The sequence below is a fragment of the Glycine soja genome, chromosome 5, assembly GCF_004193775.1.
Source record: "Glycine soja cultivar W05 chromosome 5, ASM419377v2, whole genome shotgun sequence".
NCBI classification, from domain to species: domain Eukaryota; kingdom Viridiplantae; phylum Streptophyta; class Magnoliopsida; order Fabales; family Fabaceae; genus Glycine; species Glycine soja.
Window position 1 is genome coordinate 39,425,487 of NC_041006.1, and position 24,610 is coordinate 39,450,096.

General features: G+C 29.7%; 1 protein-coding gene across 1 annotated transcript; it reads left to right on the forward strand.

Moving 5' to 3' along the window:
- The first annotated feature begins 14,848 nt into the window (after positions 1-14,848).
- Positions 14,849-16,553, forward strand: LOC114413208 (U-box domain-containing protein 27-like). Its single transcript, XM_028377471.1, has one exon. It carries the CDS (start codon positions 14,994-14,996, stop codon positions 16,248-16,250), a length of 1,257 nt encoding a protein of 418 aa, XP_028233272.1. The 5' UTR covers positions 14,849-14,993; the 3' UTR covers positions 16,251-16,553.
- The last annotated feature ends 8,057 nt before the right edge of the window (positions 16,554-24,610 follow it).

Sequence of the window (24,610 nt, forward strand, 5' to 3'; positions counted from 1 at the left end):
ACGCAACCGCACGCATCGCATGACACTGATACCATCTTACCCGAGTTCAATGCTGCTTGCACACGGGTAATTTCAACGGGGTAGGTTTCATGCCAGCCACAACTTGTTTGTACTACCAACGAAAAAAAACAACTGTTTATTCAATATTAATTTATCACTAATCTGATTAAGTAACCCTAAAAACGAAATATCCTTCTTTATAATATAAGATTCAATTTAATTTGTAAAACACCTCATGAATCAATACTGGTTCAGTATGTTAATCACCGATTTTATTTGCTCCAAAAGAAAAATATTACCGATTTTTCACTGTATTTTACCCCCTTTATTCTTGAATAATAACTAGAAGAAATACAACACATGCATGTCTAATACTAGCACTGTTTGAACATTGAATAATGAAAACACTTGATGTCGTGTATACAGCAGAACAACATTTAAACTACGTATCTGAAAATTCTATGAAGCTGTTGACCATTTCATTGTCTATATTAATTGATTCACACTCCAAAAAAAAATAAAATATTAGAGTCTAAATTAAACAACCATGACTTCCTCCTTTTCAAGTAACAAGGAGAAATCCATATCCATCTAACAGATCATACCTATTACATCCCTTGAAACAAAATAACATCATCATCAAACGTAAAGACAATGAATATCTCACTAAGAACCCCTGCCATGTACATTAGTTTATCACTTTCCCTTGTTACTTAATAAAGAAAAGAAAGATGAAGATGAAGGAGAAGGAGAAAATAAAATTAATATAAATAAGAACCCAAAGGTCACCTTAACCCAAAACAAAACTACTAATCTGCATATTATCCTCAGGCTCAGGGTGATCTCCAACTTCTTAAGCCAATGTCATTGTGTTTCCTTGAAGGAGTTGAATACGGTATAGGCATCCTTTTGGGCAAGAAGCCAGAGAAGTGACCATGATGTGGAGATTTGGGTTTGAATTTGAACACGGTTGTTGTGGCTCTAGAACCATGGCAGTGACCCAATATGAAGAGAAACAAGAACAACCAGATGATTACTAGAATCAGAGGTCTCCTATGCAAAACCATGTTGTTGTTGCAATATTTTATTATCACTAAGTAAGTAATAACTCACTTTTGGGAAGACGTGGTTGAAAGAGCCTAGCTTAGCTTTTTGATGTGGAAAGAGCAAGAAACACGGGCTAATATATGCCACAAAATTGTGTGTATGAGATGTGAAGTTGTGGTCGTGTTGGAGGGTTCATGTGGCGGGTGATTTGGTGAAGAGAAAGAGTGGAAACTGAAACTGGGTCTGGGGATAAAGGGATATTGAGTCAAAAGGAGAATTCAGATGGTTCTACAAGGAGTAGAGTAGTGTTAGAAGAAGCAGAAAGTTGAAAAGGGAGGAGAAAGCTTTTTGGAACGGGTCTTATGGGGTGGAGTGATTATTATAATGAAATTTATTTATTTATTTATTTATATTTAAAATGAGGGGGGGAACAGTACGTGAGGTACAAAGAGAAAAGCAAATTAAAAATGGGATTTGTCGTGGAGAAAAGAAAGATATTGAAGGGTTATGTTATGTCATCTTTTTTTGTGGTTTGGTGAGTGTTTGGACCCACCCTTTATTAATGGCCGACTAAGGAACTGGGAACCGTTGTTTTAGACCCCTCCATTACTGGAAAAACTTGTCCATTTGCCGTAGAACCTTTTGTAGGCTCTGATTTGAAGTGTTTTCCCTGCTTCTCTCTGTCTTTAACCCATTCCCCTAATTAAAGGTGCCTTGTCATTGTGCACCAACAGTAACTGAATGAACTACTACTACTCACTCTCCTACTCCTACATTCTCATTTGTGATTCGTTTATACCTAGATTTTCACATTCACAACAAAATATAGGGAGACCACACCGTACACCCCCCATCCATTTATCCACTTTGTCACTCTCAACTCACAACCCTACCCCATCCATTTTTTAGTTACTAAACATTAGTTTTAGGACAAATTACGTTAATACTCATGATTTCTTGAAGTTTTTTTTTACTATCTTTCTATATTACATAATGTGTTTCTTTAGTAGGTGTAATAGGTGTTAAAAAGATAAGAGTCGTGTGAAATTTAAAAAATGACATGGTTGTGATCATAATTTGCCCTAAAGTTTTATTATGACAGTATATTTGAATTGTTAAAATAGTAAGTGGAATAAAGAGGAATAGAGTGAAAGAGAAAGTTGTTCTCCCAAATTTGAGATTCATCTTATAGAACAAAGTTTTAAAATTATAAAATAATGATTTTATCTTTATAAACCTAACTCTAATGATAAGTATATTAAGGATGACATATTTAAGATAAAAATAATGAGAATTAAAAAGTTATAATAATATATTATGTTTGATTTTTTATTTCCAAAGAAATAAAGAAATATACACCAATAGTGTAAAATACTTTTATGTGGTTATCAAATATCAAATTATAATGTATTGTGCACGATAAGTTTAGACTTTTATTATAATTACTTTAAAAATCATATTTGTGATGTTTTTGATTGAATGATAATATAAAAATATTTTTAAAAGTATTTTATATTATCAATAAATGATCATTAATTTTTTTTAAAAAAATAATAGAATAGATTATTTTTGTTTAATTATAAAATATTCAAAAAATTAAATGCCCTTTTTTATTTCTTTCAAATTCATTATCCGTCCTAAATCAAAACATAGCTGAAATGATCCAAAATAACCAACCCCACTTCCCTGTTTCAGGTATATTAATTAAAGAAATTCAGAACCCAAGAATTATTTAATTAAGTTTTGTACGCTAATCTCAAACTGAGGCAAGCTCTATTGGTCAAATTTTTTCGAAATACTAACATTCTGTTTGACAGAACTTCAACAAATCTACATGAATTGAATGCGAGGTCCAAGTGATTAACAAGCATGTAAAGACAGAAAAGTGCACACCCCAGCTCCAAGCAGAAGAGAATTAAATGCATGTCAGGGCTTTAGGGTGGACCCATTCTTCTTCTTTTCTAACTAAGCTGATCAGTATACTACTTCATTAACCCTTTGTGCTGTAGGACCTGTGATAGAGGCAGTGCTCCTTCAATGCTCCCACTCAGTACTCATAAACCCTTTAGGATAGGGCATGGCTTTGGGGCTCAGTGCCTCTTCCCTGTCCCAGCAATGCATCATGCATACAATGCAATGCATTTCCTTCTATCTCTATGTCTCCACTTTACACTGTTGGCAGTATCGTGAAACTTTAATATGGCAAATGCAGGTTTCAATTTGTCTACTATATCATATGACTATTCAAATTCAGCTGAAAGCAGCAAAGGGTTACCTTTAAGCAGTCACTACCATTTAATAAGACACATCACAATGCTATATTTGATAGTGTGATTACTTGATCAACCGCACCAACTTTTCTTCCTGTGACGTCAAAGGGGTTGAAATTTATTGCCTTAGATGACCGAATCGAAGGTAGCCCATAAGTAAACAACAATTGAAACGTTATGGCATTGGGGATCGTGCAAGCATAAATCCATTAGAGAATTTAGGATGTTATTGAATTAACCATTGGATCCTATGCAGCAACCATAGTATATAAGGTAACAAAGTAGTATGAACAGAATTTTTTCTAATGCATGGTCCTACTTGAGTTTAGAGATTCAAAATGAATGTGGACAAGGAGAAGTATGCACCACCACAGTCCATGGACACGTATTGAACTTGCGATGCATCAACCGATCAATCAAAAAGTCTCCTTTTACTAAGATCGTCCCACTGATTTGATGGCATATTGAGCTAATAAGATTGGACCCCACTATTGGTTTTGCAACGCTGCCAAAGAAAAAGAAAATTACAACCTGTTGCATCACATGCATGTTCTCCCTTTCCTTTATAGCTTTCATGATTCATGAAATGGTACATTTTCTGAGAAAAATTTTCATCCCTCGTCTACCTGGCCATGCAGGACAACGGAATAATGCCAAGGATCGGTTTATCACCAAAGTGATCAGAAAATATAACCGTAAACAAAAACAAAAAAATCTATGTGATTACTGCTTTGCAAACTTATACACATTCACACTCGTGTTATATATAATAATTAGTACTTAATAGGGTTGAAATTCTATATCCCATATATGACCAAACATTTGCGATTGTGAAGGAACGGTACGTTTTGACATTTTGTAGAGAAAAGGCTAGTGCATGATTTAAATTTATTGAAGAGGTGCTATGTGTGCCTATGGGGTAGGAGAAAAACAGACACATGCATGCTAGCTAGTTGCCTTAGTTCCCTTTCTTGTAGGTCATTTTGTTGGATGCAAAAGCAACATGGACCCGTACATGGATACAGCTATATTACATGGGAACAATTTTTAATTGAATTACACACGCACACACATACAAACTAACAAAAAAAGGTGGTTGTCTTAAACTTCAAATTGATGAGAAGTGTAGTTACATAATTCATTATCCGGTGACTGTTTATGCCGGATTCTGGTTGGTAAGTGAGCTGGAAATTAAAAGGAAGATAACACAAACAAAACTCCCAAGACTTATCTGTACACGAAAACCATTGACATCGATCATGTTCATTAATTAACAGAAAGGATTCGTGTTTATACAAGTAATAGCATTATTACGCGAGAATTATGAAATGTCCATCTATGAGTATGCACATTTGAAAATGAAGTAAAAATGTATATTAAAAAAAAAGTATTTTTTTAAAAAAATCAAAACTTTTATTTTTATATTTTGAATTACATAAAAACATGTGTCACATCAATTTCAAATTAGAAATCTAACACTCGCTCAAATATATGATCGTACGTACAGCTAGCGTGGGGATGGGTTTCAACTTTGTTAGGGTCGCATAATTAAGTAGCCAGAGTGAGTCTGACGGTAGTATATGCAATTGGGTGTCCTTGTCAAGTTATGGGATATTGAGGGAACTTTTATCCGTGGAAATAATGAAGTCTAGCATATGCTATATGTGTACGTATGGTACCACCACCCAAAAGCTATTACATGTCCTGCGGTTATTTTCAAAGCCACTTAAATAGATTCAAAAGCTGAGGTTTGTATTACACATTACAGAAGGTGTGTGAGTTTTTATGAATGAGTTTGGTAAGCAAAATTGACTAAGCATGATATGCAATTTTAAATATAATCCTAATTTTATTATAAATATTAGAGATTCGGGAGAAAAAAGTTCTTTTTTATTTTGTAATCGTTATCATTCGCCAAAATACGATAAGTAAATTAAATTATATATTTGTTCGTACAAGATTAAGTTTGTAATATTGAATCATATAAATTAGCAGTGGCACATTATTTATCTTGTATTTAATAGAATATAAATGTCTTGATGCAGATTTATCCGTACTGTATTTAACTCTTCTCATTGCCATTGCCAAATCAACAAAGACCATTTAAGAATTAGTTCTGAAAATGTAATAATGAGTAGGTATGGCATGCTTTAAGGATAGAATGGAGAAAAGTTTTGTATCCATTAATTGAAGAACGTTAAATTAATAAATTTCAGTACAATGGAAGTTTATTATAATACTTGTTAGAAATGTAAAAAAAAAAAAAAAAGACTTGTTAAAATAGACCTATCTAACTGAACTAGTGAGCCAGAAGTCACAAAATATATATACAGAAATAATTCTAAGAAATAATTAAAATTTATATGATTAACCGTAAACATTTTTAGAAATTTTTCACGTTTTTTTTTACAAATAAAAAAATTATTAAATTTAGTTTCAATAGAACTTTCTCAAATATAAAAGTATTTTTCTTCTCATAAATACTCTTTTTAGTGAAAAGATATGATTAGAAAAACTTCTTGAAAAATACGTGGTTTGAAATTTTAATATTTTTATTTTTATCATATAAGAATTTATATTATTTAAAATAATTTATATTATTTTTGGAATAATATTTTTTTAAAAAATATATATAGATATATATACTTTCTCCAATTAACTCGAGAAGGATGTCCCTTAATCTTAAGTATCTTTAGGTGCAAAATATTTTTTGGAAAAATCAAAAGTACATATTTCATTACAATTTTTTATGAATTGATTAATTTTAATTAAAATATCATTTTATAAAAAAAATCATGAATTCTTCTTTTAAAAAGATAGGTTTATTTTTAGAAAATTAAATGTACTCTAAAATTTTGAATCCACCTTCTCACAATAACTAAGTGGAAAATAGATTCAAAATTTTATCACTGACAATGTTTTATAAATTTTCAAAAGATTTAATTATATTTTTAGTTCTTAAAATTTGGGATAAATTTATTTTTAGTCCCCAAATTTAAAAAGGATCATTCTAGTCCCTCAAATTTATAAAAATATAGTTTTAATTCCTCAAATTTACTGTTTAAGGACTAAAAATAGTTTTCAAAAGATTATTTAATCCCTTAAATTTAGTATTTAGGAACTTAAAACATATTTTTAAAATTAAGGGACTAAAATGATTTTTTAAAAAAATTTGAGGAACTAATACTAGATTTAACACAAATTTTAGGAACTAAAAACACAATTAAGTCTATCAAAAAATTAAAAATTATTGAGATGTTCTATCGATAACTAAATAGAAAGTGAATATCAAAAAATTATCTCAAACTAAATAGTTTTGGAAAATATTTAAGTTGATAAGAGATAACATTAAATTTTTTATAAAGAATTATTTTTTGAAATATTTAAAATGATTTGTATTTCTTATGCAAATTATTTAGCTTTTTCCTTGTGTAAATAATTTAAATTTTCTTATTACTAACCTAACCTAAATAATTTATATGATATGTAAAAAATTATATGGATAATAATATTTATAAATAATTTTTTATAACAGTTTTTATAGGTAAAATAAGATAATTTTTAAAAAAAACGATTTATAAGGGTAGATTTTCTTATAAAGATGTTTTTCATAACTTCTTAAAATATAAATATGTTGGCATGATTATATATCTTTTGTTGTGTTTCCCATCACAAAAATTTCCATACATCTTTACTTAAAACTTTTTTTTCTTACTATCCACTAAAAAAAATTATTGAATATTGTGACAAATATTTTTAAGTAATTCGTTCTTCAACGCTTTCACAACTATTAAATATTTAAAAATTACAATATCTAATATACTAAAAAATTTTAAAGTTAATATTTTATAAAATATTTTTTTTGCTTTTTAAAATATAATAATCATACTAAAAATATTTATTAATATTTTTTATTCTTAAATTTAATTATTTGTCATACTTAATAAAAAAATGTTTCAAAAATTTTTACATTATTATTTTAATTTCTTAATGTAATAATAATTATTTTTTTCACTTACATCTCTTATAATATTATAATGATAATATTAATGATAGATAATTTAATTTATAAATGAATTAATGAAAAGAAGAATAATGTTATAAAATTATTATTCTTTTTATCTTTTTTTTTTTTTGTAAAACAACTACCAACTGACAAATATTTTAAGACAGAAAGAGTATATATTTTTCTATTAATTTGAGAAAGTTTAATTATTTCATCTTTGTAAGAAAACGATTTTGTAAGAAATATAAGCAAGAACATTTTGGATTGAGGTTCCTCCTCAAGAACATCGATCCTAAAGTCATCTAAATCTCGTTTGGTAGAGGTTTCTCCTCAAGAAATCTCACGATCCTCAAAAACTAGCTAAGTAATTGAATGCCTAAAATTGCTGCTCGAATTTTGGGCACGTTCAGTGATAAGGCCTCTATTGATCTTCCTTACATGTTAGTTAATGCCCTGCATCTGCATGGTACGTGGGATTAATTGAGTCATCTTCTTCCTCCCAGTTTAAAAAAAGAAAATATGGTATGATTATTTCTCGACGGGATAAAACTAGTGAAGTTAGTGAAATGAATGAATATTGTTGATAACTATAGAAGTTAATTAGTGGATATATGAAAAAGGATCTGTTTATAGATGTAAGAGTAATGAACCGATTCAAAAAGTTATGGTAACTATTTCTGAACCTGATAAAACTGTCTCGATATCGTTTACCCTAAAGGGAAAAAGTGTTTGTAGCTGCACATCTTTCATTCTAAAAGCATAAAGAATATCATTGCTTTGCGTGGAAGTAAATATATATGCACCCTCGTGTCCAAACCAAACCCAACAACAGCGGCGATCAATTTCTTTAGCCGTAGCCTTGGGAATTAATGCACAATTGTTTTGGTTTCTTTCATTGTCTTTACTCTTTCTTAAACTAGTTTCTGCATGATAAAGTGCGATTGTATAGAAAGCAGACGAAAATTATTTTCACTCTCTTTATAGATTACTTGTTGAGAAAGAAATGCAAGTATGACTTTTTTATTAGTGATTTTATTCTTTGTTTTAGTATATTCTAAGAACTTTATGTTTTAATATATACAGCACATAAAGATAATGATTTATACGTTTATCTCGGCTCTCAACAATCCCCTCCCCCTTACTGTAAAATAAAAAAAAAAAAAAAAATCCCCTGCACATAATGGACACGACAACATTTCAAAGTCTTGAACTTTATTATTTGATTCTGAGGCTTTCATATTCAACATAAAGAAAATGAATTTTAAAATTTTCAGTAGTGCTTAGAAATACAAGCATTAAGTAGCTTTTATTAATCATTTTAGAATAAATCACACTCCTATAAATGGGGAGTCTTATGAAGTGTAGGAGTATCTCATTCAACAAGCAATTTAACCTTGAAGAGTGAGAAAGAAAGAAATCTAGTCATCCTAATTACAGTGTAGGAGTAGATGGAATTGACAGAATTCCTCTAATAACAATTGAGTCATTAGTACGTTAATTACAGTGTTGAGTTGCTTTAATGCATTTTTAGTGGATCCTACTCACTATATCACATTTAGAGTGTGTTTGGATGGAGGAATTTAAAATTTTGAGAAATTTTAAATTCTAAGAATTTTAAATATTTCAATTGAAATTCTTTTATTTTCAAAATTTTGTGTTTGGATAAAAAAAAGTTAAAATTACGAGAGTGAAAAAAAAATAAATGAAAAAAAAGAAAAAATATGATTGGTGTGCTAGTTATACGTGTTCTTTTATGCTATCGATGTTCTACAATCTCATACGGTGTTTCTTGAAGGAAATTGAAGTTTCAGATTTTAAAAGGAATTTCAATTTCTCACCTTTTAGAAGGAAATTGAAATTTCAGATTTTTTTTAATTGTTTAAAATTCTGTTTTAAAATTCTAAAATTTTAAATTCTTCATAAAAAAACATCCAAACAATGAATTTTAAATTACAGAAATTCAAATTTTCTGATAAATTACTTTCCTCAGTTAAAATTTTCTATCTAAACACATTTTAAAGAGTTTTTAGTATTTTTTTATTGTTAAGAATTTACTAAGTAACGTTACTTACTTAAATAAACAACTATGCTAAAATAAGCAGCTTCAGCTCCATTGGTCCGTGCTTCAATGTTAAACAATTAAGTATTGTTGTTTAACTTAAAAAAACTAAAATAAGCAATCACGCTCTTATATATAAGAAATAAATATTTAATTCATTAATACAGAGATGCATCTTCTAAACTACCCCATCAAGTACGAGACAAAGAGGAAAACACGTTTTTGAATTCGAAACGATGACTACATACGGAACTTGGAAAATATAAAAAATTCTCCAACTGGAGTAGTTGGGTCTAACACGACAACTACAGCCTGTGTTATATCTCAAGTCAAACGTTTTGTGACCACTTTTTTGTGGTTTTCTGATCTACTGCCATTTTATTTTGGTTTTCTTGATCATGAATTCACGATTTGTTTCAAATTAGGCCAAATGACCAATAATACTTACAATAAAAACCATTTAAAATGTTCAAAGTGTGGGACATTTATTCAAAACTATTAATTGAACAAAGAGATATAGATAATTTAAAGTGCTAATTAATTATTTCCTGAGTGTAGTGCGGAAAGTGGAAACTAGCTAGTAGCAACACCACCTTATCGACCCATTCAAAAAAACACGCCACCTTACTGATTTAGCAAATAAAACGTTAACTAAAAACGAAATAAAAAATAATAATTTTCTTATATCAAGTTTGGCACGGAAGTTGATTAAAGTTTATCTTCCTACAACTTTAAGTTTGTGATAACAATATGCGAGGAGCAAACTCATTTGTCATTTAAGCAAATACTACTTATAGAGATTAATTATAGCACCATCTAATAAGGAATCTTTTTAATAGTATATAGTTGGGATTAATTCCATTCTTCCAAAGACTGGTTTAACGCTTTTTTAAGTCCAAACTCATATTCAACCTTAGATATTTTTAAATTAATGAAATTAATTTATTAAAACCATAATTTTAATTTTAATTTATCTTTGAATTTTCTTAATACAAAATTACTTTTTAATTTTCTTTGATGTTTTTTTTCAATCAGTAATAAAGTCAGTTCAATTAATCTTTCATGACATTATTGATCTTAGATTAAAAAAAATTAATCAATTTTAATTTTGTAAAATTTACTTCCACTGAAGCATTACTGAAATTATTAACGTTATTTTATAAGCAATATATGAATGAATTTGAAGTGACTAGTATTATTTATCTAGTAATATTAACTCTTAATTTTTTTGAAAGTATTTCACGAGCTTTGACAAAATTAACTTAAAAGATAATTGGAAACGAGAAGTTCGAAAGTTAGTTGGTGGTGAAAAATTATCATATTAGATCACAAGTGTTTAGTTAGAAAATATAAAATTACATAAATGATAAAAAAAAATTACCTTCAATATAAAATATTAAAAAGGAAATCTAATAATTATTTAAGAATAAAAAATGAATAAACATAAAATGTTAAAAACGAGTATTTTAAAAATATTACTTCAAGTGGTATCTTAAAAAGCACTAAAAACTACTAAAAAAAATTAATTTATCAAATAATTAAACAAATTTTTTAAGTAGTAATATTTAAAATGTATTCGAAAACACATTATTCTAATAAAGAGGATTAGAATTTAACTCACAAGATTATTAAACTGCTTTAGTTTGTTTGCCCCTAAACTGAGGCGGCATTGAACTTGAAGAAATTTATATAGCTAGCATATATAATCTTCAACAAATAACAATATTTAGTGCGTGTTTACCAAAAACTTCAAATTCTCACTTCTCAGAAAATATGCATTGGGACGTGTGTCCGTCCAATTAATCCTCCAACCTAACGTAAATATAAACGCATCCTTTGTAACTTTAGGTGTATATTGAGTCAAAATTTGCGTTTAAAAGGATCTCAAACCCTGGATTTTTTTCCATCAGAAGTCTATTGTATGTCTGCTTATATATTTGCAAACTATGTCACAATCTTCTTTCCCCTCTGATGACGATATTGACTTACAACCCACTGAGCCCAATATCCGCGTTCATGATAGAACTTAGGCTGATAAAGTATTAGAGATAATTTAATAAATAAACGTACGAACTACACATGCACCCCCGTATTTCAATATAGTTGGCCATACATTTTGAATCTCAATGCTGGAATTAAACTTAAAATTTCACAAAGTCGAATGGGTAGTTGGCTTGAGACTTCACAGGCACAATGACAAAGAATTTTTGCGAATGGGAGGAATATTGGAAATTGGAAGTTTCCCAAGTTTGACTTGGCAGTGTTAGGCAGTGCCGTATGGTGCATCAACACCAAATTCGACTTTTGTGGGCTTAATGTGGATACCAAATTGGATTTTGGTTAAACTGGAAATAGAACCCAACCCTGAGGTTTGGTCAAATATCACAATACCGCTATGCCAGTACATGTCCCCTCCTCGTTGAATTTTTTGCACCACTCGTTCGTGTCTTTGGGTTTTTGCGTATAAATACTACTAGTAGAACACTTATTACTGTTCCTACATACACTAGAACCACATGGTATATATGCTAGTTAGCTCACAGCTAGTTTTTGTTTCCATTCTACAGCCATAATAAGTTAACCAGTATTTCGAAAAATAATAATAATTTAAAGACTATTAGTCTATATCTTAGAATAATATTGATATAATAGTATGTACTATAGCTACAACTATAATAATTTTTTTGTGAATGAATATGATAAATGGACATGCAGAACAGATCCACGTTTTCTCCAGTTTCTCTTGCGGGAAAATAGGGCAGAAGCTTGCCAAGTTGCCATGTCCAAATTTTAATATGTTCGGATAGAAATTTAGGAAATCAGATTGAAGGAAACGAAAAAAAGAAAAAAGAATGGTAGAGCCCTAGTCTCTGAATGGGGGATAGGAGCAACCATTGTGCCGCTCCCCTAAATATAAGGTTGCTTTCGGTGCCATTATGACCCTGTAAGATATAATGAATAATCATTTTTCTTGAAGGTAATATTTTTTCTTTTCATTTATAAGTTTAACGCTCAGGAGGAAATAGCTATGGTCATAAAAGAACAATGGCCTATACAATTGTATTGGAAGATAAATGTTTTAACTGATGTGTTTTTATAATTTCTAATGAAGATTTATCATCATTTTTGTGTGATGAATAACTTCATACTAATATTATAGTAATAAAAATTTATAATAAAAATTTATAGTCATATATCACTATAAATTTTTTTAAGATATCAAATGTGTTCCTTTTTTAAGTTTATAATTATTTATGTGAGAGACCTTTGCAACGAAGATAATCATTTTTTTAATTAAATAACATTTGTATTTTAAAAATATATATTCATTAATAATTTAAAATTAATCAAATTATAGAATATTTAATTTTCTGGTATGAATAATTAGTTATATTTTGCGATAACTAATTATAATATGAAATTTACACGTTTAATTTAACCCATGCAATCCACGGGCCATTAATGTTTTTATTTAAGACTGACTATTTTAATTTCTTAAATATCTTAATTTTTTTATTTTATGTTTTTTTATTTGTAGAGATAATTTTAATTTTTTATTTAATTAGAAATAAACATAAAACAATAATTTACTTAAATAAAAATTTAATAAGTTATACTACTAAGCATGTGAATCAACTAATCTGGCATGAGATTATTTTAACTTTATTAATGATCTTAAATTTAAATTTATATAATTGTGTTAAATATTTTTAAAAAACATATTGCCACTCAAAATAATCTTACTTGACTTAAACAAAATTATATTGAGTAAAGTAAAGGAGTATTATATAAATTAGTTAAATATCTAACCCACTTAAATCTAAAAAATTATCATCTAAATTTGTTGCTATTTTTTAACAAATAAAATAACCAAACTTATTTTGACCACGAAATATTTTGTATTTAAAATTTATATATATATATATATATATATATATATATATATATATGAACAAAGTTATTTATAAATTATGTGTGCTACTTTATTATTTGACAAAAATCACATTTATCCTCTACTAAAAGCAATCTTATTCCAGAGTTGAGTAAAATTAGTATGTGTGATTGAGTTTGACTTAGAAATATTTAATGAAATTACCTAATTTTATGACTCAAACTTGATATCTCTTATTTCAACAAAACAACATCATGTCAATTGCTCAGTAGTTGTGTTACTTTATTTTATGTCATTAAATAAAATAAATATAGTTCATAATATAAATTAATTAAAAACAAAAAGTTATACACGATAAATACAAAATAATGAATTTGTAAAAAAAATACTACAAAATAATAATAATAATAAATTACAATCGTATATGTTTACATATTTTTATATGATACTTATATTCTGTCTTATTTTTGGACAAACATTCATATATTAAAATAATAACTCGATTGATTAAATAGAATATATAAATATTATAAATTCTTTAATATCTTCAATTTCCACTAATAAAAAAATAGATATTCATATTTCTTATATATTTAATAAAGCGGCACGAGATTCAACAAGATAACCAGTGTTATTTTGTTAGTAGAAGCCACAAGATTTGTTTCGCAACACCTTAAACTACAATTTTTTAGAAAAGAAAAGCTATTAGTAAAGTACTTGTTTTCTTTTAAGTTAATTTTTTAATTTTCTTTTCATCATTTTATACATTTTGAAGAGAAATTAGTAATAGAATCAATATATAAATAAAAGATTAGCAGAATATAAAAAGTATTCTTTGATACTGCATCCTCGATCGTCGAGGTGTGTACATGTATTTAATCTTTTGGCCTCATAATGCTCAGAACAAGTCATGAATCGATGGATAAACACCGTTGAATGTACACGAACACGAAAATACTTGAAATCATGAGCAGGTTGATAAAGAAGCAGTAAGGTACAGAAATTATATCAGAAAAAAAGTAGATATTTTCTATAAAAAAAAAATAGTAGAGAGTGTGAATATGGAAAATTTTTGCAAAGAATAATATAGAAAGATTTATTTTGGAAATATAAAATGGGGTAGCGCTGAAAAGGCAGTGACTTTACCCCACTTGAGGTTGGAGGTGGCAGCTGCTTGTCGTTGTACAATGTTGGACTCCCCCAACTTACGGATGATGCAATCAATCCGACCGATGGAACCCTCCCTGGGCCCCACCACCCAAAGCTATTTCAATTATAACTCCCCTCCTTTTCCACCCCACGTTCTCCTCCTCATCATACGCAATTATTTCCCACCCTCTCTCTCTCTCGTTCCGCACGTGTGACAGCCCTTTCCATCCCAACCCTCCATCTTCCCCCACTCCAATCCAACGCCCACCATCCCTTCTCGGAGCACAGCACACTTCACTTCCCTGTACCCAGTAAATAAATAAAGCAATAATTCCTTTGACCGTATACCAAAACGCAAGCAACGAATATTGCTCCCCCCAAAGACCAATTTAATATCCCAAAAAAAGAAATATATTCAAAGCGAAATTAAAAACTCAAAAAGCGAGCATCAGACGTCACCGTACCTTTGACTCTCTCTCTCTTCTTTAAACACCCCCTTTCCTGTCCGCTCCATCGCCTACCTCTCTCTCTCTCTCTCTCTCTCTTAGTCACAGCACGGTGGGGACGACCATGGTTAGAGACGATCTATGCATCACCGTTCCCAGCTTCTTCCGCTGCCCTATATCCCTCGACGTCATGAAATCCCCTGTGAGCCTCTGCACCGGCGTTACCTACGACCGTTCCAGCATCCAACGCTGGCTCGACAACGGGAACAACACCTGTCCCGCCACCATGCAGGTTCTCCAAACCAGAGATTTCGTTCCCAACCGAACCTTACAGAGGCTCATCCAGATCTGGTCTGACTCGGTCACCCTCCGAGTGGACTCGCCCGAGTCACCTACCTCCACCCAGTCCGAATCAGTCCTCTCCAAGGACCAAATCCTCGTCGCCATCTCCGAGTTGCAGACTCACTGCGCGAACCGCTTCGACTCGCTCGCCAAAATCGCGCGTTTCGCGCAAGATTCCGAGGAGAACCTCGATTTTCTCGTTAGAACGGAATGCTTCGTGCCGGCGCTGGTTGGCTTCCTCGACAATGTCAATGACGGCGTCGAATTCCTCGAACAGGTCGTTACGGCGTTGGATTTGGTTGTCAGCAAAATGGAAGATTGCGAGGGCCTGAAAAATTTGATACTGAAGAGGCAGGGCGGGGGAGAAAAACAGAGCGTGGATTCTCTGCTTCTCCTTCTGCAACAAGGAAGCCATGTCATAAAAATCGCATCGGCTAGGGTTTTGAAATCCCTCGCCGTAGACGCGGAATCGAAGCTGTTGTTAGCGGAAAAGGATGGTTTATTATCCGAATTGCTGAATCTAATCACACCGGAGAAAGATCCGGATCTAATGGAGAACTGTTTGTCGTGCCTGGTTTCATTATCGACGCCGAGACGGAGCAAGATGAAGCTGGTGCGTCTCGGAGCGGTGAAGGTGTTCTCGAACCTTCTTTCGACTCCGAGCCTGAGCGTGTCGGTGACGGAGAAGGTTCTGAAGCTGGTGGAAACGGTGTCGTCTACGAAGGAAGGGAGGTCGGAGATATGCGAGGATTCGGCGTGCGTTTCGGCGATAGTGAACAAGGTGCTGAAAGTGTCGAGCGTGGCGACGGAACACGCCGTTACGACGCTTTGGAGTGTGTGTTATCTGTTTCGGGATCAGAAGGCGCAAGAGGCCGTTACGAAGGCTAACGGATTGACCAAGATTCTGCTTCTAATGCAGAGCAATTGCTCGCCGCAAGTGCGTCAAATGTCTTCGGATTTGCTCAAGATATTTCGGGTTAATTCTAAGTCGTGCCTTTCTTCTTATGACACCAAAACCACTCATATTATGCCCTTTTGATCCTCCTCCTCCTCTTAGTCCCTACTACTGCCTTTGTAAATCAGACAAATTTTTTGTTAGTGATTAGACAGAAAGCAAAATGAAAATGAAAATTCATTTGGAGACTCTCTTCCCTCTTTTTGCATTAAATTCTGGTCTGTGCAAATTTCGAAACATAGGGGAAAATTCAATACATGAATTCCTCAAGTAACGAGAAATTTGAGTGTGCAGTAACGTAACAGATTCAACTCTTGTTTTTGTTAAATGTTAAATTGCTAATGCTTGAGAGCCTTTCTGTAATGTGAATGTAATTATGTTGTAAAATTGGCACTGCATCTGCTGTGTTATGTATGCTTTTATGCTAAACAGCGCTAGGGGAGAGAGAAGGCAACCAAACTTGAAGATGCATTAATCTGTGGGAATCATAGAAACACTTCTCATGGCATTCTTTTTTTTTTTTTTTTTTTTAAGGTAAAGACTAGTACTATTTCAAGTAAAACTTGTTCAGCAATACAAATAGGAGGACAATTAACAAAAAAACAAAAAGGAGTATAATGGAAATTATGAGGACTGGCATAATCTTTAGAAGTCCTCGCACAAAGCATGAGCCACTCAAGGAGTAACTAGTAAGGCATAATGTTTTGATATTATTAGTGTCCTAATTAAATAACAAAAAATACAAAATTTTAAAACTATTTTGAGTAAGAACATAAAATTATTTAATTTTTTATGTAAACAAAATTTTAATAATAAATTTAGTTATCTGAAATGAATAGACATATAAGATCAGAAAGTAAAGATACATTTCTTGTACTAGCTCTATTTGTTTCTCCCTGTAGTTTTTAATTTGGGCTGAAACGCCTTTTATTCACAACAAAACTAAAAATATTTTCATTTATTATTTGAATTAGAATTTAATAAGAATGTAATGATAATGAAAAAAACATATTGTCATTAGACTGGGCCAATTATAATATATTTTTTTGGTGGCCACTTTTATAATAATTATTTTAAAAAGTTTATAATATAAGATAATTTATAATTAATTAAGAATATAAAAGTTTCTAAAATGATGACACATAAATTTTAAACATTTTTAAACTAAAATACTTCACAAACTTAATGCATTTTAAATTAATATAGATATACCTTTGTATTTTCACCGTAACCACTCATTCTTTCGAGTTTAATCCTTGATATTTCATATCTTATCCTAATAATTTTATTAAGTGGCTAGTACACTACACGAACCTAAGCAGAAAGTTGACCACTGAGTAATTTAGTGTGATATTATTGTTCCAAACCGAATACACGTAAGTCTAGCCTAGATCACACACCAACCCAAAAGGCCAAAGTCCTTAGGTCTCATTCTTTGCAGAAAAAGAGAAAGAAAATAAAAAAAAATAACAATAAAATTATATAAGCCGCATATTTTTATATTTTATTGTATTTCTTTTGTTTTTTTTCACTCTATCAATCGAATCCTAATCTTTCCTTTAGATAAACGAAGAAATAGTGAGCACAGTAGAGTGAAAAGAATTGGAAGATAAGAGATAGCAGGAAGAAAGATATTGTATAAATTTTTTTTAATGATTAGATAGACAAAAAGTAGAAAATAGAAGTTAAGTTTTCTCTCCAGTTATACTTGGATAGAAAAAAAAACAAAAATTCTTGTGGACCTTGTATGGTAGAGAAGAAATAAATATCTCTCCCTTCTTACCGAAGGGGATATTATTTTTAAGGTGATTCTCTCGTTAGTTTTTCTCTGTTGTTTATTCCTCTGTCTAACAACAATATAAAAATGCTTTTACTCTCGTACTTGGCAAATTTATAAAAGTGGGGCAATTTTTTTTAAAAAAAATACTGAATAGATTTTGAAAATATTACGTATATCACTAAGTGGTATTTTAAAACATAATATCATATAAAGAAATTATGTTTTAAAACATGACTTGTAATTTTATTTTTAAAAAATATAAAATACTTGAAATCGTGATTTAAAATATGACTTTAGTAATTTTTTCAATAAAATAAAATAAAATAATTAAAGGTGTGTTTTAATCACGACTTAAACAAGATTTCAGTATTTTTTTAAATAAAAATGTAGTTCTAAAATCATGTCTTAAAACATGATTTACCTATAACTTGCAATATTTTTAAAAATGATCGATTCCTGTAATATATTTTTTAATCAGGTTGAAAAATTGCCCCATTTGTAAATTTGTCCTCGTACTTCTCTCTTTTCATTTTTTTGTTGAACCAATCAACCTATAATTAAGAACTAGTGGACCAAAGTCCATAGCAGAACCAATTTTAAGGTAGAGACAAGTGCATCTCAATCAAGAGTAAATCAACAATACACTACTCTCGAATGGGTCAAAAAATTTCAATTGTAACCATTTTCCTTACTTAATCCACTGTAGGATATTCTTATAAATTAGTCAAGTTACTTTTGTAATACACGGATCAAGAGTTTATTTATAATTTAAATATAATTATTTAATTAAATTATGTATAAAAAATGATTAAATACTATCGAATAAAAATATTAAAAATTAATTGTGCATAAGAGTCGTATTTATGATATTCTTATAAATAGATAATTCTCAAAAGCGTTAGACACGTATTTATGATACTTCTGGCAATGCTAGAAATCTTATGTTTAGAAGAGATAAATTCAGACATCTAGAACCGATTCAATTATATATACAGTATATATTATGATTAGAAGAGATAAAAAAAAAATGTAAATGTGCAGTAATTTTTACAAAATTTTGTTATATGCATTGTTATGTTTTTTTATTGAACTTCTACCGTGTAGTCTTTTCTTCGAAAAAGCAATATGTCAATTGTCAAGCAAGAGAATGGTCCTTCTTTCTGAATAACTAATTAAAGAGCGTTGCAGTTATTGCTTTATCCGTACCATTTCTGAAGAAAGTTTACTGAAGATCTTTTCAACGTCTGAATTTTACTGGGAGTGTGTTGGTAGACTTTTTAGAATGTCAAGATAGTATTTACTATAGCATCTCACCGTTTTTGCTAGATTTTTTTATTTTCCTTTTAATAGAAAATGCTGAGGTCGGGACAAAGTGATCTTAAATGTTATTTGAGAGGAAAAAAATTTAAACGTCATTGATAATGCTATTAACGTTTTTTACCAACACTAACATAATTCTGCAAGTGCGATGAAGTCTTTAATTTAAGCAAACTTATTGAAGAAACATTTTTAGTAATGAATTAATTGAATCGAATAATGTCGAAATTGCACAAGTATAGGGGCATGAAGTGACTTGGTATTGGGTTTTGATGGCACATATAAAAGGCCAAGCAAAGAATTTGTGAGAGAGAAAGGGAGTGCCGCAAAATGCTGAAATGGGCTTTTGCTTTGCTGACTGTAATCATGGGAGCTTTCTCTTTCAATTAAGTATTGTTTGTTTGGAAAGAAAAAGGGACGAAAAGGATGGGAATCCCAATGGAAAAAGAAATGGGCTAAAAGAGTGGAGGCAGATAAATTATAGGTTTGACCACTTCTATCCTATGGAATGCTTTAAGGGCACTAAACAATGCCCACCTTCAATCATAAAACTTTAAATAACTAATCCATAATCTTGAGAAAAGGACGGCGTCCATTACAATCCATTAGCTACATACTATAGTATTAGATTATTAAACAAATATACAAACATTATTCAAAATTTGTTTGTTCTATATTGGATCTTGGTGCGTGTGATGAGTGTGGATTGGCTGCAAGTAGAAGCAATAAGAAGGGGAAAAAGTTGGGAAAGCATGGTTCCCCAAGCACTATCTCTCTCTTTTATTTTTTTAAGTCGTGTTCTTGGTGCTTTTTATATACATTTTCTCCAATGTAAGGTGTGTTTGTAATTTGTACGAATTTTTATGTGGAGTACGCATTGGATCAAGCGCGCGTATTGGCGGTAACAAGAAGGACGTTGTTGGAGGAGCGTGCACAAATCACGTGACAGATTTATAAGGTTTTATTTATTGAGATTTGAGAGTAACCTATCTTATGAACAATGGGATTTGAGACCTGAGAGTATTTACTACTACACTAGAAGGGGGAAAATGACTAGTACTATTCCTATCTTTTCAGTCTTTGTTGTATATTTTTTGTTTTCTTATTATCAAAATACGCTACTTTTTTCAGTTATCAAATTAGTGTAATTTTTTTATATCAAAAATCAAATAATATGGTCTCTTATAAGTTTTTACGATTACTTTTGTGCTTTCTTTTTAAGACTTTAGACTATGACAAACCTCTCCAGCGATTCTGATATCGTCACAGATTATTTGCCTAAAATAGCTATGAGCATACATAGAATTTAAATTGGCACCTGAACCACACAATCTCAAGTGTGAGATTATATTTATTGATGAGATAATTACACTAATCTCCCTTAAGCATAGCGCAAATTAAACGTGTATTTTTTTAATGAAAAATTACATTTACTTGCCTTGCTCCTCTTTTGTTTATTTTCAAGGTTTTTTTTTTTAAAAAAAAAAAGGCTAAGTGCAAATATTATTAATAATTTTTTAAGGCCATTAAGTGTATAATTCACACATAAAAATAAAGAAAAAAAATAATAATTATGCATCAATAACAAAAAATTTTACCTGGTCATTCAATCACAATTTATCACATATATGATAATATAGTTGATTTATAAAATAATTATCTTAAAATAATTTATGATGTGACTTATAATTAAATAATAATATAAAATTATTTTATATTGTCTCGTACATGGATTTTAAATTAAAAAATAAAAGAAGTATGCTTAATTTTTAAAAATAAACATGTCCATGTATAAAAATAATATATAAGATAAAGGAGATACATATATAGTTTAGACGCTCAAATAAAAGGATTAGCTAAAACTTTTTACTATTGCTGAGGCATGAATTATGGGTGCAAATCCACTGAAGTTACCAGAAACAAAACATGAGGCAGATAAATAGAATCCCTTCCATTATAAAGTTTTATAAAAAAAAAATTATGTATCGGTTGGATTTTTGCAGGACATTCCCCACTTTTGAGAGAGAGTGGGGTAAGCAGCCATTGCTATTCAGAAATGACTACTTGTCCATTGTGAGTGTTCTGATTTCTGAAAGTCAGAAAGGTGTCGCGGCACTACTAATCCCACGACTCAATATTCTTGGTTTGTGGATTAACTAATTAATTAATAATTAAATTAATCATTTTTTCAGGATATTTTTGGCTCAGACTCAAAGTCTAATTCCTTAATATATATGAAGATTCATTTAATTATAGTAGTTGATGTTTCTTAACAAATATTCTTTTATTTATACAAACCTAACTAGAGTGATTATCTTTCAATCGCACTGTACTATGTGTATCTTAATTATCTATATTTTACACTTCTAATTTATTTATGGATTAGTTTCTTTATAAAAAGTCTAGTATTTATATCTTAATTATGGATTAGTCCAACGATGTTAACTAGTTTAAAAAAATTAAAAATTTATTTAAAAAACTATATATAGAGAATAGATCAATCTACTTATTTATCCTTGTTATTTATTTTGTTTGAAATCTAATAATTGTAATAAGTAATTAATTTTAACCATTAATTTTTTTTTAAAATTAATTATTAAATGAAAAGTAATTCTTTTAAACACAAACACACATTAGATTCATTTATCACATGATAAATTAGGTGACTACCATCTTGATTATCTTTTTTTTTTATCAATTTTCATTGTTATTTATAACATGACCAAAATTTAATAATATTAACTTATTTTCTTAATTATCATGAATTAAATATTTTTCTTATATTTCGGTCTAAAGGGATGATTATAGGAAAAAATATGATAAAAAATGCTAAAGAAAAATACTCTCTCTGTCACATTGAGAAAAAAAATTGCCCCCAAACAAGAGTTATATTTGACTTTTCAATGTAACATTAATTATTTTTTCTATCAATGTTTCCTAATAAATGCCACTTTAATTTTTGAATCTAATATTACTATTACTCTCTTTCAACTATTTAATAAGATTAATTTTGTTAAGATATTACTTTTTTCATCTATTTATTAGCTTTTTTTTAATATGTAAAACAATCTATAATGATACTTATCTTAAAAGGGAGAGTATTAAAGAACTAAAAATGAATTTTGCTAAAAATTTAGAGACCCAAAACACAATTACATATATAAAAAGAAAACTTATTATGCTTTTGTTAGTAGTTGGGTCAAGGGGTGTGGGGCAAAAAAATGAAAAAAAAAAACTGGATTAGTATCTTTTCATGTTTAATTATCTTATTGGTTTCTTTGTATTTTTTTTTCTTTTTAATCTCTTATAGCTCAAAATATAGATGAGGTGTAAGCGGGTTGTGTCTAACACAATTCAACTCAATTACATTTTTATAAGTTGAATTGGGTGATTGAGTTGTGTTTGTCTTTACTTAGTAAACCCAATTAGAATAACTTTGGATAACATATTCATGAGTGATGAGTTTCAAATAGGATAAAATCCAACCAAACTAGAAAACAAATATATCATAAAAACTATCAATTGTCTAATTCTTTTTATGAGTCCGTGTGAAAGAGTGTGGGTAATAACAAGAAATAAAAAAAATCCTAAATTCTCACCCTCATTCACTCGCAAGCCGTAATAATTTATTTTAGTTTTAGTGATTAACTTAATCAAATAATTGTAAGTTGTAAAATTAATTTTAATGATTTGATTGAATATTAATATTGAGTTGTAAAACAATGAAACAATATACACTAACTATTGACTTATAAGAATTAAGTAGCAATAAAAACAATATTAAATTGTTGATTTTGTGATATCTTTTATAAGTTAAAGAGATCAAGACATTTTTTAATCTACTAAACTTGATGACCCAATTCAATCAAGTTCAATTAAGGTCAGGTTGGATTGCTAAAAATAAAAGGCAAACATAACTTATATCAATTATGTTTAATTGGGTTTGAAAATAAAAGGCGAACCACTTACATTTTCAATGTCGACTAACACCATTTGAAACGAACATAAATAACACTACTCATTTAATTCATATTATTCTCAAATGATATTAGACAATTTTTGATAATGAAGACCGGCATAATAATAATAAAGTAATAACTATAAAAATCAAAATAAAATATTTTAAATGAACTGAAAGAAAAACTATTGCAACTACAAGAATCAAATAGATAGATAATTAAACCTATCTTTTTATCTGCATGCAAGTATTATTATTTCAACAATTGTACAACTTACTTAATATCTAAGGATGGATACTTAATTAGCACCTATTTACCATTTTATGCTCTTTTTCATTTTCTAGCATGATTATAGAAAGTCGAAAAGAGTATACCAAACAAACAGCCATAATTGTGGCTATCAATGACAATAATAGTAGTATTTGATGATGATGAGTAATGGATTTCGCCATTTTCGTAATGCAAAGTTCGTAGAGTGAATTGCAATGCCCACGCTTCAGCTACCCAAGTTCCAACCACCCTAATTATTGAACTGAACAACTGCCACTCCACGTATCCCTTTTACTTGTAGACTTTTAGTTTTAGCAACCAAAACAGTGATTATAATTATAATTTTAAAAATTATTGATATCTATTCTTATGAATGCCTATTGATTCTTCCCTGTAGATCCGCACGCATGCACTTGGCCAAAATTTCAGATTAAGATTTACGGTTTTTTGTTTCTTCCTATACGGCTTTTCATTACATTCCTACTATCTAATTCTTAAAAGAAATTTTCCTGTTGTGATGACTCGTTGCTTTAACAACAATGGAGCTTCCTTAGTGTTGATATCCAAAGTTATCCGAGTGACTCTAGCATTCAAAACTAAAAATAATTACATAAAAGAGATTAATTTAGAATTGCAAAGATTACTATCCGGTTGTGTCATAACAAAAATAAGGAAGGTAGTACTATTTTTGGAATTTTTGTTTTTTGCTTCTTCTTAGCTATTCGAATATTCGATAAGCAATGCACGTGACTAATAATTTTTTTGTACTATTCGCGAATTAATATGTAACAAAATTTAATTCAATGTACTTATTATGTTTTGTTTGATTAGCACACATTTTAGAGATTGGAAATTTAAAGGACTAGGGTCATTTGTCCTTTTCTTCGTCAAAAAAAAAAAAATCAAATGTCTGTACCATACTTTGAGTTACTTTTTGTCAAGTGCTTAGACTATTTCAGAATCTAAATTAAATATAATCAGCAAAAATAGACTCTTGCTATTTACACCCTCTTTCCTAAACACAAGTTGTTTCCCTTTCTACTTCTCCATTATCCATTATATCATTTTTCTTAAAAAGTATACCCCATTTGTTTTTCTGAAAATATTACATATATTTA

What these genes read in the sequence shown, in the direction of transcription:
- LOC114413208 (XM_028377471.1), top strand. Translation starts at nt 14,994, where the DNA reads ATGGTTAGAGACGATCTATGCATCACCGTTCCCAGCTTCTTCCGCTGC.